General features: G+C 42.3%; 1 protein-coding gene across 1 annotated transcript in view; it reads left to right on the top strand.

Moving 5' to 3' along the window:
* The window catches only part of SFMBT2 (Scm like with four mbt domains 2), a 98,413-nt gene that overhangs the window by 46,235 nt on the left and 35,474 nt on the right, over nucleotides 1-16,704 (top strand). Inside the window, exons 8-9 of the mRNA XM_015865816.2 lie at nucleotides 11,528-11,629; nucleotides 12,246-12,393. Of these exons, the coding sequence (XP_015721302.1) occupies nucleotides 11,528-11,629; nucleotides 12,246-12,393 (250 nt within the window). The remainder of the gene's footprint in view (nucleotides 1-11,527; nucleotides 11,630-12,245; nucleotides 12,394-16,704) is intronic.

The following is a 16,704-nucleotide window of genomic DNA, read 5'->3' as shown; positions in this document are numbered from 1 at the left end:
ATGCACAGCAGCCTGCATGCCACGCACAGAAAAGTTTGCACCAATGGAGATGACCCACTGTTTCACAGTGTTTCATCACCCACCACCTCACTGTGCACACATCTGCTGTTTGGTCTCCATAAATGTTCAGCAATGGTTGATGAATGTCAATGGATGCAATTTTTTTCTGCATGGAAGAGTTCAGTTCCACCCCTTTGCTTCATATGCACTTCCATGTCAGACACCATTTTGTCAGACTGCCCCTCTGCTGCCATGTGTCACACGGTGACAAAATGGAACAGGATACGGGTTGGAAAGTTCAACCTCTGCTGCCATATTGCCAACATCCACCTCTGTTGTAGTGGGCCAAAATAATAAAATAGGAGGCATTACTTTCAGAGCAGCCCTCGTACATTGCTGTCAAAAGATCACCAATGAGATGCTCATATAAAATGAGGTTTTGTGTGGACTCTGCTCTCAGACCTGATTTCATTCTGTCACTGTTTTATAGATAACGGGGGTGTGTGATCAACACTGGTTTCTACAACATCAGCATTTCTCCAACACCATTTCTAATGTGTTTAATTACGCAGACCTGAGTTCTCTCAACCTGTGACAGCGCAGTGTTAACGATTATGGAAGTACTTGTAAACTCAGCTTTCTGTGAGCACTGTGCTCAAATTTTCATCTGATTCTAAGCTGCAAAGCAGAGAAACCTCCTCCAGGGACCTGTAGTGGAAGTAGGAGATAATTTTCTCCTGTGTCGTTTTTACTTCACTTAATCTGATTTTTAATAGTTAGAAATGTGCTTCAGCCCTGAGGCGCCAGCTTTAATATCCCATCCAAATCCACACTGCTGTTAATCATGGCTGCTCCAGATAATCCAGATTTCTAGCTGTGCCCATCCGTTTTAATACTGCAGCCTTGCTGTGGTGTGCTGGAGGGGTGTGTGGGGGGATGTGTTGTAGCATAGTGCTGCCCCACTGTCTCCAATAGTCTCCAATAGAGTGGACCAGGTGATAGAATAATTGAATCATTAAGGTTGGAAAAAAGCACTGAGATCATCCAGTCCAGCCGTCAACCCATTCCCACCATGCCCACTAACCATATCCCTCAGTGCCACATCTGCTTTTTTCTTGAACACCTTTAGGGCCAGTGACTTCATCACTTCCCTGGGCAGCCTGTACCAATGCCTCATCATACTTTCTGAGAGGAAAGTTTTCCTAATATCCAACCTGAAATCCAACCTGATAACCACCAGATCCTCCTGATCAACCACAGTGGTTACCACTGCTCCTGGTTCATCCAGCGTGGACACCTTCTAGGATCCTTCCCATTAGTAGCATGGGGCATCCCAAGACACCCATGAGATTGGAAGAAGGCACATAGCTTGCTCCATTCTGGCACATCACAGCAACCTGTGATGTGGGGTGAAAGCCCTTCTAGGTTGAGAGAAATGTGGAAAATGCATGTGTTGGCTTTTCACACTGATTAGGGTTTGAGATGTTTCATAAAATCATAGAATTACTCAGGTTGGAAAAGATCTTAAAGATCATTGAGTCCAACCACAACCTGACCATACTACCTTAACTCTAACAACCCTTTGCTAAATCACATCCCTGAGCACCACATCCAAACTGCTTTTAAACACATGCAGGGATGGTGACTCAGCCACCTCCCTGGGGTTCCTATTCCAATGCTTAACAGTCCTTTATGTAAAGAAGTTTTTCCTGATATCCAACTTAACCTTGCCCTGATACAACTTGAGTCCATTTCCCCTCACCCTGTCACCTTCAGAAATAAAATAAAATCCCATGTTGTTGCAGGAGTGGTTTTGATTCTCTGCCACCTTTTTTATTTTTTTCGTACAGTATTTTAGTCCAGATTAAACTCTGCAGTTTCAAGATGAAATGCATGTTGTATGGGACAAGGATTAAATTGGGAATGTCTAACGTGTAAATTTTATTCTCGTCTATATGAAAGAGCAAAGAATCTATCTGATGAGTCTCATAAAGCATCCTCTTTTTCTTTAGCTTATAAGTAACAGCTGTTTTGCAGCCTCTTCTCAGCATGCTAGACTTATACCCACTTATTTTAATTATTGCATGACGGTCATAAATTTAAACTCAACAAATCCCAGTGGCCAAACTGTGTAGTTAGAGCTTGCAAGAGCGTTCCTCTTAGCCAATGCAGTGCCTTGGGATGCTTGGATGGCCCAAAAAGAGAAATTTTGGGGGCCATACATGACAAAAAGGACAGTAGAGCTTCTTTATTTGTGCTGTGGAAGCCAAGCACAAGGATTGCTGAGTTCAGTGTCTGGTGTTGTTTGGGCTCCTGATTCTTGTGTTGGGGAGACTGGAGCAGTGGGTGCTGTTTCTTTCTCTGCATTTAGAAGGAGTCAACCCCATCTTCTCTTGATCAAGGGGTAAAATACAAGAGATTGTCTGTGCTTGTGAGCATGCCTTCCTCTAATAAGGATTTATACATAAGTTAAGAAAAGACTTTCTGTATGAGAATGTGGTTGTTTGATCTTTCAAGGCAAGCCAAATTTCATATTTGGGAACTTCAGTAAGAATCTCAGATGAGCCCAGCAAATGTTGAATCCAAAGACCGTTTTTTTTCCCCTAGTACCAGCAGAGAAATAATGTCTCTACATGGTGCCAGGGGACTTGGTGCTACTATAATTGTCATGTGTTAGATGAGATATAAAACACAAGAGTTTGGCAGCTTGCAACTGTTAAAGATCTTGGTCTTCTGGAAAGCTGGAAATGTTTACTTTGGCAGACATGATAAACTGCCCAATTGATAAACTGAGCAATTAAATTCCACATTTCCCTACAGAAATCCATACAGACACGAACAGTCTCTGGAGTGAACGAACACATTTGTTTGGCTGAGTTGTGGCTTAAATTGCTGTTGTTGAGATGTATATGGTAGTGGGCAGTGTCAGGAATGCAGTGTTAAAACTGGTCCCAGTTGGTAGTGCTGGAAAGTCCGATCTGTATTTGTAGAATACAAACAAGTGTTAAGGTTGGAAAAGACCTCTAGGGTCATCTAGTCCAACCATAACCTTTTGCAGTGGGAAAAGTGGCTTCTCTTATGAATTTATGAGCCCAACATTACTGTTGGTGGTGGAACAATTTGTTTTTGGTGACATAGAGTTGAATTCTGCCTGGGAACTCATATGCTATGGATTTGAGCCTGTATTATCACTGCTCAGCAGCATAGCAGAGCTGAACTTTTCTGTAGTGGTCTTCAGCAGGAAAACACTAAAATCTCTTGTGAAAACACAGCCCTGATGGTAGAATGGGCTGGGTTGGAAGGGACCTTGAAGATCATTTAGTTCCAACCCCCTGTTGCTGCAGGCAGGATTGCTGATGGCTGAATCAGGCAATATATCAGGTTGTCCAGCACCCCATCTGAACTGGCTGAATTATCCCTCTCTTTGCATCCAAGGAATCAGAATCATTAAGGTTGGGAAATATGACTAAGATCATCTCGTCCAGCTCTCAGCCCATCACCACCATGCCCACTAAATCATAGCACCATCACTAAGACCTGATGAGCTGGTTACAATGACAGGGAAGGATGCAAGCAAGATCTTCCTTTTTTTCTGGTGCTATTTTACACTTGGCCATATGTTGAAAGCATTTGTAAAACACTTTAGGATCCTTTGAAAAGGAACGTGATATTCAACTGCTAGAAAATGTCACTGTTATATAGATACTAAACATAGTGTTTTGCAAACTGCACCTCCTGGAGAAAGTTTTTTTCTTTAAAAAGCTTCTTTGCAACACATCCACTATACTGTCATTCTGTTCTTCTTAGAAAACAAAATGGTACTGAGAAAAAAAAAATAAAACAAACTAATTGCAAATTGTTTTTTTTCAAGTGTGTTTAAGTGGTTTAGGAGCTTAAATCCTTCCAGAAAGACACAACCCAAGGAAACCTGTCCTTTACTGTTTCTGCTCTGATTTTGGAATGCATTAGGGTAGCTAACATCTGTGTGAATACTCAGGATAAGCAATGGGCCAGAGCACACCTGAGATAAGGACCAAACCTTTGCGTATAAATAAAGGTGGCTGAACTGTTACCAAGGCCAGCTTTAAAGCTGTGTAACATCAGTGGTTCTGAGAGGAAGCCTGTCATCAGGAAACCAAACTCGAAACACAGAACCTTTTAGCCCAAGTATTTATTCCCCCCTGAATACAGATTTGTTATTATTCTCTCTAGCTAAGTGACAACTGTTTCTCTACACTGGAACCAGCCCAGTGTGATCGTATTTCTTGATCATAGAATCACTTAAAAAAGACCTTCAAGATCATCAGGTCCAACCATTAACCTGACCAAATCTCATCACTAGACTGTGGACCTTACTGCTGCATCACACATCTCTTAAATACCTCTAGGGTTAGGTTACCATCACCCCTCCTTGCAGACAGTGCCTAACCACCCTTTCTGCTAGGAGATTCTTAACTGATATCTGATGTAAAACTCCTCTGGTACAACTCGTGACTGTGCTAACTTGGTGCATATGGATGTTTTCTGTGATCTGTAATAATACCATTAATTGATGCTAAGATAAAAGGGATGGGAGGAATCTCCTATGGAGAATGATGGAGGGAACATCCATCAATGAGTTGAGAGCTGCCTCCTAAAATTCAGTATTGGGTGCTTTTTTGTTCCACAGTCAAAAATACAGGGATAAATGTTAAGAAGAACTCCTTTCTCTCCCAGATATGTTTGTTTTATTTTCCATCAGCTGAAAGGTGCTTTTAAAGTATGAGATTAAATTGAAGTATTTATTCAAGTTTATAACATTTTGTTTCTTTTTTAAAGAAAAAGATAACATCTCTCAGAAGCTAATGCATTCTTTAGGTGTTTTAGTGTGTTTTCCTCCATTATTTGGTCATCTCAAGGAGTTTCAGTGTAAGGAAGAGAATCATAAGGGCTAGTTTTCTGCCCTTAAGCCTCTACCCAAACAACTCTGACCTGAATAGATGCACAGCCTTGAAATCTAACAGGGTTTTTCTGTCTTCAGCCTTTACAGTGGATAAGGATATGCTGATACAGCTGGTTAAAGCATCCGTGCTTTTAATTTTGCATGGAAGCCAAACTCAAACGTTAGCAATCCCTGGCCTCTTCATGCACTGGTGGCTTGGCTGGCCCTTGTTGTGCATGCTGTGCTTTAATAACCCATGAGTTGCCACGCAGTTAGCTGGCTGCCAGATTATTTATACTCCATCTGTTCTTCCTCATCCATAGCACTCGCCAACTCTTCTCCTTGGCTGCTTTTTACCTGGCTGGACTACATGCATGGTCTCTTGTCCCCTCCACTCTTCATCTGCCTTTTGACCCACTCCTGTCTCAGCTCATTAAAGCCATTTATCTCTGTAAATCTTAATCACCATCATTAAGAGTATCCTGCAAAGGTCTTTACTTACATAACTGCCTTTATGGCTCTTGAAAGCAGGGATGTTTCCAATACTGAAGATGGAATCTGATGGAAAGACTATATGGGAAAAGTCTTCACTTCTTTACAGCTCGTTCCTGATTCTGGGCATTGCAGAGTGGATGAAGCAAAGTAATCCAAGTGGGTAAATGAAGTTAATCCAGAGAACCAGTCTGCTGTGATGCCTGAGGATCTCACTATGAATGTTAGGTTGGGAAGAGGAATGCCAGAGGGAGTTCAAGCAAAGCAGATGGGCTGAGTAGGAACCAGCTCCCTCACTCTGCTGTATTCCATATCCCTCTGGCTGCATGTTTAGCATGTGTGGTTTTCTTTCTCTGTTTCATGCTAGAGGTCACTCTAGAGTGGTAAGAGGTTAGGAAAAGGGCCTGATCCAATTCGTATACGGCATTCAAGCTCTGTATGAGATGGTTCATACCTGAAGCATTGCAGAATCATAGAGGGGACCCAGTAGTCAAACTCAGTTCCAACTCAAACAATTCTGTGATTCTTGGACAACAGGTACTCTCATTTAGAGGATTGGTGATACCCAAAAGCCATCTGTCCAATAATGCATTTTTTTTTTCCAAGAGAAAACAATAGTCAGCTGCTTTCAGTGCATAGAATTTGTTCAGCTCTTCTCTCTTCTAACACATTTCCATCCATTTTTTGGTAATGAAATGTTACTGAGGGCAGAATCTGTCCAGGCATGTCTCTGTGAAGACTCAGTCCCTCATCACAACTAAGGTAGTAGTTGTTTAGAAATGTGAGGAGAGGCACTGGCTTCATTTTGAACACTTGGATTAGTGTTCCCACTTGTGAAATGAGAGCAATGCATATAATACAGCAAGGATTCACTAGCAGACACTTGTGGAATGGTGTGCCAGTCCCAGGTACTGTAATTCTGCTGTGAGATATTAAAAACAAAATAATCTGTTTTGCCTCTGCAACCCATGCTTCCACCAACCAGGCAAATCAAAGCCTGCGCTGTGTAGGAGGGGATCTTTGCCCCGGTGCCATCTGCAGCAGGCTGAGCCATACGAAGAAGGTGTATTCAGATTTAGACTGGCTACTCTGCAATGTTGCTGTTTCTATGGCAACTATTTTTATTCAACAAGAGAAGCTTAAAATCTGTAGGGCTAAATTTGATCCTAGGCAGAAGCGTGTTCAGTGTTTAAGGGGCTCTTCAGTGTGTGCAGTTAATAGCTGGCTGCCATGCTCATTGCTTCAGGGTCTCAAGGACTTTCAAAGCCTTCTTCCCAGCACCTTTACGCATTTCATCCCACCCCACGTCTCTACATTTTGGTCTCCTTGTGTGACTGCACTAAGGTTTTGATCACTGATTTACTCACTTTGTGTCTTACGGGGGGATTTCTCTGTCCCTACAGAGTGTGTCTTCAGGGAAAATGGCACAGTGTTTAGCAGGAGAGCTGATGAATTGCAACAAGTCAGATTCGTCTGTAAATAATGCAGAGGATTGCAGTTGGGAGGGTTTTTTTTCCTCTTTTTTCCCCCCTCAATTAAAAACTAAGTGCCAGATTCCTGTAGAGGCAGTTTAACCACCACTATTATTGTGCTTGTGACTGGTTACCACATAAGAGCTTTGTGATTAAAATTAGGCTATCAGAAGCAGCCAGTGTCTTGGAGAATTAGGGAAAACACTGGAGGAAGCAATTTCTTTCAAAACAAAAATGGAATTAGACAATTTGTTTCCAGTCATACCAGATGGAACCTACTTCTTCTCTGTCTTTAGTAGGACAGGCCAGGAGAGATGTGATTGAAGGCAGCAGCATTTCATGCAGTTGCATCTGGAGAGGATTAAAGGTGGCTCAGGCCTCAGGTTTATTAATTGCTGTTAATGGTCAGCCTCTTAACTTTGCAACTTCTCAGACTTAATTCTGAGTTTCGTACAAAGTCAGAGTCATATAAGAGGTGCGCATGAACTATCCTGGACAAAAGAACTCTGAGTTCTGGGGTATTTGAAAATCAGGGCTTAAATTAGAGCTTTTTCTTCGTATCTATACACTATGTGTGCTTTTGGGCTTAAAATGAGATTAATCCAGTTTTGTATATTGAGGAGAGTGGGAAGAGATGCTCTCATTTGGATTTGTAGACACAGCTGGAGCAACCAGTCCATTGCATGGCTGCCCTCAATGCCACGGGCAAAAGCCATTTAAGTTAACATAGTTAGGTCCCAGAGCTATCTGCATTGCCCAGTAGAGTGTGAAAAGACTTGAGCAAAAGGGCAGATGACTATGATGATTTTGCAATATATCTTTCTGAGTTCAAGACCAGTGCTTAGTGGAAGTTGGTGTTTTTTTTAAAGATTTAACTGTGTCACCCACACCTGTGCATTCTCAAAGCCTGGCTACATCCTTAAGTCTAAAAACTTCTAAGATAGCAAGAGTGAGGCTGACTGTAATTGCTTCTTGGGATTTGTAGTGAGAGTTGTGACAGCCCTGGCTTTGCCTTCAGGTTTGGGATGTAAGTGGCAGTCGTTCATTCAGTAGAGGGTTCTGCAGTTTTCCACTCATTACTTGTAAGCACCCTTGTGGGCTGTAATCCATCATGTTAGAGGTTTCGACCCTTTGAATGAGTCAGCATGGTTCTTGTACCACGTTAATTTGCTGTACGTTCCTCAGTATGATTTTCACTTTGCTGTAAGGGATTTCTCAGCATCAGACTGGTTTCCTTGGCTGCTCTCCAGCAGCAAGGGCTGGGAGGTTATTTCCATTGCCCACACGGAGCTTGTGAACCCTGTGAGGCAGGATCACTGCTGGTGTAAAGGTGTGTGACTGTGGAGCTGCTCCTTGGAATGAGTTCCAGAACCATTTAGGTTGGAAAAGGCCACTAGGATCATCTAGTACAACTGTCAACCCATCCCCACATGATAACTAACCATGTCTCTTGGTGCCACATCTACCCTTCTCTTGAATTCCTCCAGGGACAGTGACTCCATGACCTCCCCAGGCAGCCTGTGCCAATGCTTCACCTCTCCTTCTTAGAAGAAATTCTTCCTCACATCCAACCTGAACCTTTCCTGGTGCAACCTGAGGCCATTCCCTCGTTTTGTCACTGTTACCTGGGAGCACATCTCCACAACCTCCTTTCATTTTGTTGTAGAGAACAATAAGGTCTCTCCTAAGCCTTCTCTTCTCCAGACTGAGCAGTCCCAGTTCCCTCAGTCACTTCCCATAAGACTTGTACTCCATGCCCTTCACAACTTCATTGCCCTTCTCTGGACACATCCCAGGGCCTCAATATCTTTCTTGTAGTGAGTGGCCCAAAACTGAATGCAGTAATTGAGGTGCAGCCTCACCAGAAGCCAGTCAGCAGGAGCAGAGATCCACCACGCACACAAAGCTATAAAATACCCCCAAACATCTGTACAACTCCATTTGAAAGCAGATTAAAACTTGCTGGAAATAAATGGCTGGTGGCATCCTTGTAAGTGGCTTTGAACACTGTGTGCTGCGTGGAAGGGTTGGTTTCTGCTACCCAACAGCATTTCAGGTGATGCTTTTGCCCTGCTGCAGATACTGGAGGGAGCGAGGGGAAAGCTTCACCCCTTCAGACCTCATCTTGCAGCTGCTTTTATTTAACAGGCCTTTTTCCTGTCAGTGTGAATAACTGGAGACGAGTGCAGTTCATTATCCGGTGTATCACTTTGAGTCTAATACTAATTAAAAGCTTTGCCTTCGCTTCTGTAGGCCCTATTCTTAGGAATTATGTAAATTAATTAGAATTTTGAAGAGAAGCATATGCCAAATCCTCAGCAATTCCCTGCTGGCTGAGGAGAACGGCATTGGGATCCTTTTTTTTCCCCTCTTCTTGCAGCTGCAAAAATCTGAGGCTCTTAAGGTAAATTTTAATGCTTTTCTTTTTCAAATATGTGAAAGAGATCAAATATGCAGACCCTGACCATTTGCCATGGTGGTACAATATCAAGGCTTTTTCTCCTTGAAAGCTTTTCCATCTCAAAAATGACATTTAACACAGACGAGCTTTTTTACTTCCCCAGCCCTTCTCCAAACAAAAGTATGTTCCTGACTCAAAGAGACTTTTCTCCCTCAAAACGGAGACGTACCTAAGATCCCATGGGTTCTCTGCGGGAGTTTACTCTTGCTATTAATTTAACGAGAAAGATGTTTACATGGTATGCTGAGTGGGAAGGGAGATTTGATCCTGAGATATGTAGCACATGGACAAAAGGTGATAGGCTTTTCAAGTAAAATAAATAACGTTAAGCATTATTAGTGTTACTGTTTTTCCTGCTTTGTTATTTTTTCCCTTTGAAAAAAGCCATAGTAAAAAAGGAGCCCAGCCAAAGAAGGTGTCACAAATAAAAATGAGGAGTAATATCGTTTTTAGTACTTTGAACTCAATCAACAAATCACGTACAGAGTTGATGAAACTACTTGCATGTTTAAGGATAAACATGATTAAGTACTTTGGTAGATCTGGGCTTATTATGTATTGAAGCTGGATGCGAGCGTGAATTGAATCCTGGATCTTTTGATGGGAAGATGCTGCAGTGTAAGCTTGCTTCCATGTGTATGGTTTGCAAAGCTGCCTTTTCTTTACCTCACCCCAAGGATTGAGAGATGCTGGGTGTGGATCCTTGTGTAGGGAAGGAGATATCCCTACAGTCCAGGTGCTGTCTGTCTTTGGAGGTTGGAAGTTCAGCTTTGGTGGGGTCTGATTTTTGCAGCCATCATTTTTTCCTAGTAGAAAAGATGGCAATTTTGATAACCTTTCTCTAATGCAGGACTTACACTGAGCAGCTTCAGTGTACAAGGAGCTGAATTCTCTTCTCTGAATCAGCCTCTTATTCAATAAAACATTGTGAAACTGTCAGAAATTGGCCTCCTGGCTTTTGGGATTTTGGTGATGTGGAAGTAATTGCCAGCAATTGGAAGTACAGCTGATGTTACACTGCAGGACACCTGAACTCCTGAATGTCTGCTCCTTCATCAGCCATCAGTTCATCGTGGTATTTTGGCCCATTATTGCTAAGCCTTCCTCAGTTTCCCCATTGGAATATACTTCCCTTGCTGTGAAACCGAAGTCATTATGAAATGTTTTTTGACTGCTTTTTGGTTCTCACATAAAAGACACGGTAATGTTGTGAAGACGGGTAAGGTGAAAACAACTATTCCTTTAGCTTTGATTGGAGCTTGTAAAAATCCTTATCTCTAATGGCACCAGGAATGTAAGATCCCAAAATAGAAGTCATTAAGTCTGCCAGTGAGAACAGTCCTTAGGAAGGAAAGTGCAATGACATACAACTTCAGATCAATAGAAAATCATTTTAGAACAAGAATGCAACATGTAGCAATGAATGTAGATGGGAATGACATTGCTAGCCACTTATTAGATACTAAGCTTTCTGCGTATATTTTGGAGTTCAGTGTGTGTGTGTTCTAAATATAACAGCTCTTCATTTTCTGGTTGTGTTGGGTAATGCACAGATCATTTAGCCAATGCACATTGGTTCAGTGTAAAATATAGTTGTTACTTTGGAATGAGGTTGCTAGCCTGTATGCTTACGAGACAGGGAGATGAGGATGGAGTCATTTGATAGATGTAACGTGTTTGTGGTGAGGGAGTTGAACCTGTGTTGTTTCTGAGGTTAGGTGCTGCATCCTGCTGATGCCCCAAGGTTATTGTGTGTAGACAGGTTTGATCCTGGATGAAGATGTTGTGGAAGGTGTGTACCTGAACACAGCCATGTATTTTTGCTCCAACAGATTCTTGCATTGCTCACCTTTTCGGTTCAAGTTCATTGTCCTGGGCCTTATTCCACCTTTGTTCTCCCAGTTGGAGAGAAGACCTTTCCATCTTATGGTACATGAGAGCCAGCCCAGGTTTTTATTTGATGCTGTACATAAACCCAACATCCATAAGGATGAATTGGGGGCAATTAGGTCTGCTTCCACCCACAGGAGGTACAGGAGAATGCAGTTGGAGAGACTGGACAGTCTGCTAATCAGCTGAGTGACAAATCCACCTCTCTAATAGATCTTCCAATGTGTGGAGCCTTCCTTGGTGGCTGGTGCTGACACACCACCTATCCCTCTTCCCTGTTCTTTCCCCCAGGACCATGCTGATTTGAGAAACCACTTTTTCACTGTGGGGATGAAGCTGGAGGCGGTGAATATGAGGGAGCCGTTTCATATCTGTCCTGCATCAGTGACTAAGGTAGGGTCCCAAAAAAAGAATGAGGGCTGAAAAGATGCTTAAGAACCTCCTGAAAGATTTCCTGCATGTTCAAGAAAATAACAATGAATGTTCCCTTCTTCATCAATTGTTTCTGTTGTATGAGCATCACTGTATGTGCACTTATCACTGCGTAACTAACATGCACTCATCCTATGAAGATGAACGTATAAATCTGCCAGTTTCATGCAGATAAAGGGAATCTCTTTTATCCCTGTCTTCTTTCCATGCTTCAATATTTTTCCTGCACATCTGTGATTCTATCTGAAATAAAATAACTGGTTGGAGGGGGTACTTGTGTATCTTACCCACACCCTCTAAAGCAAAAGAAGGGAAGGCCATAGGGTCTCCAGCATTGCCTCCAGTCCTTGCCCAGCTGTAAGCACACTGTGTGACTTTAAGCTGTGGTGCTTTCCCTTGCCTCAGTTTACCCATCTGTGTATTGATGGCTTTGGTAGAAACACAGGTATGAAGTGTTAGATGAGAGTGGGTTGTTTCAGGTGCACATTGGTTCCAGTTTGTTTAAGCTTTGTATGGTTGCAGATGTTACAGCAAATTTAACATCAGATTTTTTTTTTTCTTCTTTTCCATCTTTTAGGTTTTTAACAATCATTATTTGCAAGTGACCATTGATGACTTGAGACCTGAACCCAGCAAAATCTCAATGCTTTGCCATGCGGATTCCTTAGGGATCTTGCCAATACAGTGGTGCCTTAAAAATGGAGTCAGTCTCACACCACCCAAGGGTTTGTATTACTTCTCAATGGTTTGCAGCTTTTTTACTGCCTTGGAAACAATTCTGCTCTTTGCTGCAGAGCATCACGCTAAGCATCTCCAGCCAGAGCATCTTTGTTGAGCCACCGAGGCTCATAACAGCCTGTGAACATCTCTGCAAATATATTGCTGATGGATTAATGTCTGTCTGAAGCAAACTGCACTGAAGCATAGGAAATTCCTGTAAAACACATTTTGGTGATGCTTTGTATGTGCAGACTGCTAAAGGAGCATTAAGAGCCGTATTATGTTTGAGACAAACCAGGCAGCTTCGCTTATAGCATCCCCGTTGGTACAGTGCCGAGCTGCAGAGAACACAGAAATCTAAATGTCTCCTGGATTCAGGTTGTGCCTCACCAGTTTGCTCACAGCTGCCAGCTCAAGCACAGGCATTTTTACTTAACCTGTCTCAAAAAAAATCCCAGATGAGGGCAAATTGAGTGCAGTGCTCCGGTCAGAGCCAGGAGGAACAGCCTCCAACCGTGCTATTTCCCATCTCTGTAGCAGTGTGGTTAATTAACTGCAATTTCAGACAACCACCTGTGGTGCGTTAGCAATATTTCTTTACTTGCAAACTGTGTCGGCTCTCTGGAATGTTAAATGCTTTTTTTATTCTGGTCAGGGTGTCGAACTTTTGCCAAGAAATAACATTGCTTGAGAGAAGAAATGCTTCACAAAATTATCCTACAATGCAGTGGACATTCATATTTGTCTTCATTTTGGAAAAGAAATATGCTGCTGCCAGTCCCAAGGAAGTGAAGGGCTATTCCCTGCCAGATTTAAAGGCCTCTTATATATATAAATGTATATGGATATATATAAATATATGCATATACATGTATATATATCCAGCACTTGTAGTTTGAAATTCCCACCAAAGACTGGGGGCCCTGTGCACACAGCTGCATATGGTGCCTCTGTGATTAATCTGCTGCTTTAACTGAAAGAAATGTAATCTGTGGATGTTTATCTTCCTCTCCCTTAAATCCAGGTGTAAAGATTGTGACTATATAAGTGCTCAGTGGCCAGCAATTTGTTTTTTCCAACATGAGTTCCCATGCACCTTCTCCCAGGTCACCTTATTAACTCAAATAGACCATAGACCAGACATCACTCTATAAAGGGTCGTGGCTTAATAGTTTCCACTCCATGCTGGTACAAAACCTGTTTTATGGGCCAAGAACATGCAAAGCTCTCTTTAAACGCCTGCGTATTTAGGAGTGTCTGTAGTATCCTTCCACCTGTCATTACATTTTCAACTTGGCCTGGAAAGGCTAAGCAGTGAGTAGGTATCTGGTGTGATATGCAGTGCCTGGGGTCCACCTTGTCTCCTCAGAAGGTGCAGGAAGTCTTTGCTTTCTGCTCTCAGATCAGAAATGGTGGAGAGGAGCTATTAAAAAGGGTATAAATCAAGTAGCAGATGTGTGCACAAAATATATTGTGCTTCTTCTAGAGTATGTGAGGGTTGCATGCCTAAACTGCATCTTCAGATCTTTTGGGTCAAAAATACTCCTTCAGCAGCAAACATGCACTTTGGGTCATTCAAGTTTGGTTAGACATTGGAATGCTGTCTTAAAAAACAACCAGCAAGCAAAAAAAAGCACACCAAAAATGAAGATGGAAAAGGAAATGCATCCAGAATCACACTGGGTCCAGGAAGGAGGAGGGAATTCCTCCATTTCCAATCAAAACTGCTCTGAGGTGTCCAGATTTGCTCATTTTTCTTTTTTTTTAATGTGCAGATTTGGCCATTCTCCATGACTGTATTGACAATATTTAGTGCTGCAAACACAGCTTTCTTTTTTGAAAGGCAAGAAGTTCCCATGTAGAGTCAGATGACATGGGAAAAACACATAAGTCCTTTTTGTCTTTGTGGATAGAGTCTTTGCTGTGTTCTATTTAGGTTTTTTTTTTTGGAGGGAGTTAAATAATGATTGACAGAGAGATTGACTGATTTTACAATTAATTGATGTTATTTCATCAGAACAGCATTGCAAATTGGGGTATTTGGGTTCAGAGTCCTTTATTTCCTTAATATCTGTTCCTTTGCCTTTTTGCCCGTCAGGCCTTTGTTGAAACCAAACATGCAGTAGATGAGTCATGAACAGGAGGTGCAAACATTTGCTGCTAGAAACAGAGAGCAGTATTTTCCTGCATGGTGCCAAAAATGAATACCCATTTACTGCTGCTGTATAAACATTGAACAAGCACTGTTTATATTTATTGGGGTTGGGTTTATAGACCACTTCCCTTTAGAGTAGTAGCCGTTGTTCCTTTTCATGAACTGTTAAGAGAGGGGAAAAATACCACAGTAGCACTCTTAAATACAAGGCTTACTAAAGAAATGCCATTTCTAAGACCTTCAGTGCATTTCTGTTGTTATATTTGCTTCTGATTAAACTGTTGGTTTAAACAGCTCTTCAGTGCTGAGGGTCAGGACGGCTGACACAATGAGGTTTGTGTGTATTTGGGGAGCAGTAGGTAATTCACAGAACCATCATAGAATGGCCTGGGTTGAAAAGGACCACAATGATCATCTAGTTTCAACCCCTCTGCTGTGTGCAGGGTCGACAACCACCAGCCCAGGCTGCCCAGAGCCACATCCAGCCTGGCCTTGGATGCCTCCAAAGATGGAGCATCCACAACCTCCTTAGGTAACCTGTTCCAGTGCATCACCACCCTCTGGGTGAAAAAATTCCTCCTAATATTTAATCTAAATCTGCTCTGTTTTAGTTTAAAACCATCCCCTCTTGTCCTGTCACTATCCACCCTCATAAGCAGTCATGCAGATTTGTGCAGGCTTTGACCATTATTACAAGGGTTGAACTTTAGAGAATAGCAACATGTGAATATCATGTGCTAATGAGAGCATCTATTTAGTTCTCATCATGAGGCTCCATGATAAGGTACATACAGGGCCAGGCTTGTTTAAGGGTTATTCTTGAGTATGGCCTTCTTTGAGCAAACTTTATCGGGCTTCTGAAGTGCTGGTAAACTGCATTGCTGCCTTCCCAGGCTCTGTTCCTGCTGGCCTCACACTTGGAATAGTGCAGGGCCAAGCCAGCAGCTGGTTTTGTGGTGACACGTGAGTCAGATTTTCATACCTCATTGAAACGTGCCTTTTCCACCCACTTTGCCAAGATTTTGCATAGCTCTCAATTAAGATTAAGCTGTCCATGAGGGGTTTACATCAGAGACCTGAGTACGTACAATGTATGGGCAGGGTTTAGGGTCCCTGTGAGCAGTGTACTCTGGCAGCTTGGATGTGCCCTGGTTTGTTTAATGCAGACGACTGTACTGTGGCTGCCTCCATCTGAGCCCATTACCATGGCTGCCTCCAGAGTCAGTGGAGAGCAAGTGGGACTTGCAGATAAATTCCGCTCCTTCTGAAGGAGGATGTACAAATCACCTTTAGATCTTTCTCCTTCTCCATCAACTCTTCAGGGAATTCAGCTCAAGGCATCTACGCTGCAAACACCTGCGTGCAATCAGATGGATCCCCTTCTGATGCGATGTGCACTTCACCTCCTGTTTTCCATTTCATTTTCTGAAGCCTGGAAGTATCTGGCAAGGAAATAACTAGAGAGGATAAAAAAAGGAGATGGAGAAGAAACAAAAAGAGAGTACTGTTGCAAAAATCAGTTGTTAATTTGTATAGAAAAATTCAAGGTATTTTTCATGCGAAAAACGAAGATTCAGTTATGGCCCTTTGTCACTTCTCTGCGCACATTTATTTCTAGGTTTGCAGACAGTACTATGTTTTATTACTGCATGTTCGTGCCCCGCAGAGACATTTTAGGACTCTGTCTCTCTCATTTGTGTGTTAGATGTGCAGTTCTTAAGAGCAGAAGCTCGTTTTATACTTGCATCTTAGCAGGATGCTTCATGTTCAAAACGTTTGCTCCCTTTTTTGGGTCTGGGTGATGGGACAGGTGATTCCACTCAGTGCTCCATTCCTTTCTTGCCTACAAAAAAAAAAAATCACAGTTTTCACTGTCACAAATGATTAATTCCCATCTCGTCTTGACTGTCCCTTTTTGACTGCCAATGAAAAAGACATTAAGGGATGTTCTGTAAGATTGAGTCCAGTCTGAGATACCAAGCAGGGAGATTAAGGGGAGAATTTGTCCTTTAGATGACTCCTGAAACTTTCCAGTGAGAGTAGTTCTGCAATAATGTTATTACAGCATCATCCCAGGGCTCTGGACAGGGAATAGTGCTCATTGCTATGAAGCACTGTGAAATCCTAAAAACCAGATTAAAATCAGTCAAGCAATGAAACC

This window comes from Coturnix japonica, chromosome 1, assembly GCF_001577835.2.
Source record: "Coturnix japonica isolate 7356 chromosome 1, Coturnix japonica 2.1, whole genome shotgun sequence".
In the NCBI taxonomy this organism is placed as follows: domain Eukaryota; kingdom Metazoa; phylum Chordata; class Aves; order Galliformes; family Phasianidae; genus Coturnix; species Coturnix japonica.
The sequence above is the reverse complement of the archived record's forward strand: the minus strand, read 5'-3'. Positions and strand labels throughout refer to the sequence as shown.